At 37.5% G+C, this 2,201-nt stretch overlaps 1 protein-coding gene across 1 annotated transcript; it reads right to left on the bottom strand.

Moving 5' to 3' along the window:
• Positions 1-919: 919 nt before the first annotated feature.
• PKNH_1015700 (F-actin-capping protein subunit beta, putative) lies at positions 920-1,834 on the bottom strand (the record flags this gene model as incomplete). The annotated part of the gene is made up of 1 exon (XM_002259604.1): positions 920-1,834. The coding sequence occupies one exon, from the start codon at positions 1,832-1,834 to the stop codon at positions 920-922; it is 915 nt and encodes a 304-aa protein (XP_002259640.1).
• Between the last annotated feature and the right edge of the window lie 367 nt (positions 1,835-2,201).

The following is a 2,201-nucleotide window of genomic DNA, read 5'->3' as shown; positions in this document are numbered from 1 at the left end:
TTCACTATGTTCTAAGGACGGAAAAGTTCGTTGTAGCCAATTGACAGGCGAATTGAAAGGGTCTTAAGAGGAAGAAACGTTGAGTTTACAATCACGTGGCTTCCGCAGTTGGGCCCGTTGTAGAGAGGAAAAAAAAAAAAAAAAAAAAAAAAAAAAATACGACGGAAGAACGCTCATACAAGTACAGGCATGTGCTGGTGAAACGTCTTTTTTTGTCGATGTATGCAGTTATATAGGAATTTCATCAATTTTCCACCAGTTTGCAAGAAACAACAGATTTACATTATTTTCCCCTAAATTGCTTTCCACTTTTCCGTTGACCTTTTTTTTGGAAAGATGAAATACACGCTGTCCAATTAGTGTAGAAGGGGAAAATACCAGATATATTTTTTTTTTTTTTTTTTCTAAAAACAAATCTGTACACTCGGAAAAAAAAAAAAAAAAAAAACAATTTGGCTGTTTTTTTTTTTTTTTTTTTTTTTTTTTTGTTCAGGTCAAAAACTCAACTTTACACTGCTTCCTCCTTTTGGCTGGAAACTTCATAAATCGTTTTTTGGCAAAATTGGGAAGTTAAAAACTTTCAAAAAGTGTAGAAGATTGCGCTGTGGAGAATATGTTACACAATGCCCCCATTTGGTGACTTCTGCTCGAAAGAACAGAAAGGGAACGCATACATGTAACTCATCTGTGTAGACAGGAATGTACCATACATGGGGGAATACATGTGTGCATATATTTTGAATATATATGATTTCAGATTTATATATATATATATATTTTTTTTCCCCCTAGAGGTTGATACATTTTTTACACTGATTTTGAGCAAGCCCCTTTTCATAAGAGGCACGGGAATGTGGAACGATAAGCACATGTTCGCAATGTGAAAGAAAGGATGGTTACTTGGGCGCTTGACTCCTTCTCACGTTCGAAGGGAATACTCCACCCCTACGTTCAACTCCCTGCTTTTCAATTTTTGTCTCAACTCGTCCTGTATACTCTCTCTGGACAAGGCGATGTTGCTGGAAATGGCGCGCATGTTCTGATCAGCGCGACCATCAGTATTATACAAACCAGACGAAAACAAATCGTCCATCCGAATGGAATTCAAAATGTCGTTCATTTTTGGTAAATATATATATTCAATACTTTTCCTCAGGGAGTTCTCGATACCTTCAATCATTTTTCCCATGTTGTGCATGTGGAAATATTTATCCTTCACCAAATCAACGTTGGACACCTTCTTGGGGGTTTCCAAAGCTTTGTTAATGGAGGCAGACAGGGTCATTTCGTTTTTTTTCTTAATGAAAAAATTTACAGTGGTAGAAATTTGGTAAAGAATTGTTACATGAGTTATGCTTACTTGTATAAGATGAGTACCTTCCCATGTCAGACTGGTGAATTTGTCGTAATTTTCTTTTTTCTTGATTAAAAAACATGCGACAAATCCTTCTTCGATTGGATTTGGCCACAGATAAACGGAAGACAATCCACCTACGTAGTATGCTTTCCTGTACCGGTCATACATTTCGTTGTACAAAATTTCCAGCGTCCTTAAGGATTCCGATGGGATGTACGCATTTGGGAAATGTTCAGGATAGTATCTGTTACTGTAGGGAGACCTATATGAATCCTTTTCTTTATTGAACATATTACCAAGGTAATGTTTATTTTCTTCACTATCGAATTTTATTTTTATTGGCCCTTCTTTGTTTATCAAAATATTGTTCGTTAAGTTTTGGTCAACTTTGGATAACAGTTTGATTGTCTCCTCGAATAAGTGCGCAGGCAAAATATTGCAAATGTGCAAGGCGGCCTCGATCTTCGCTTCCTCCATTTTGTGCCTCCTTAAGGTAGGGATTCAGAGCAGCGCGTGTTGACAATGTAGAAAGTGGTATAATTTGTAGCGCAAAGGGGGAGGGGAGGGACAATCAGTGTTCGTTTCTCCTTGTGTCTAGATAAGTATATATATGCATGCGTACAGCTATTTACACTTCTGTACACACCTGCATGGGTAAAGATTTCCGTCTGAGAGGATCCCGAAAAATTGAAAAATGACGCGGAAGCCACCCTGGTGTTGTTGGACCTATTTTGTCTCTCATCGCAGAATGTTTTGCATTTTTTCGTCGCCAAAAATGGTCTGCTCATTTGATAATTTGATCATTTGACATTTTTGGAAAAATGGACGTCGTCCTTTTCTCGCT

The sequence above is a fragment of the Plasmodium knowlesi genome (genome assembly GCF_000006355.2).
Source record: "Plasmodium knowlesi strain H genome assembly, chromosome: 10".
Classification (NCBI taxonomy): Eukaryota; Apicomplexa; class Aconoidasida; order Haemosporida; family Plasmodiidae; genus Plasmodium; species Plasmodium knowlesi.
This window is presented reverse-complemented; position numbering and strand designations above follow the sequence as displayed.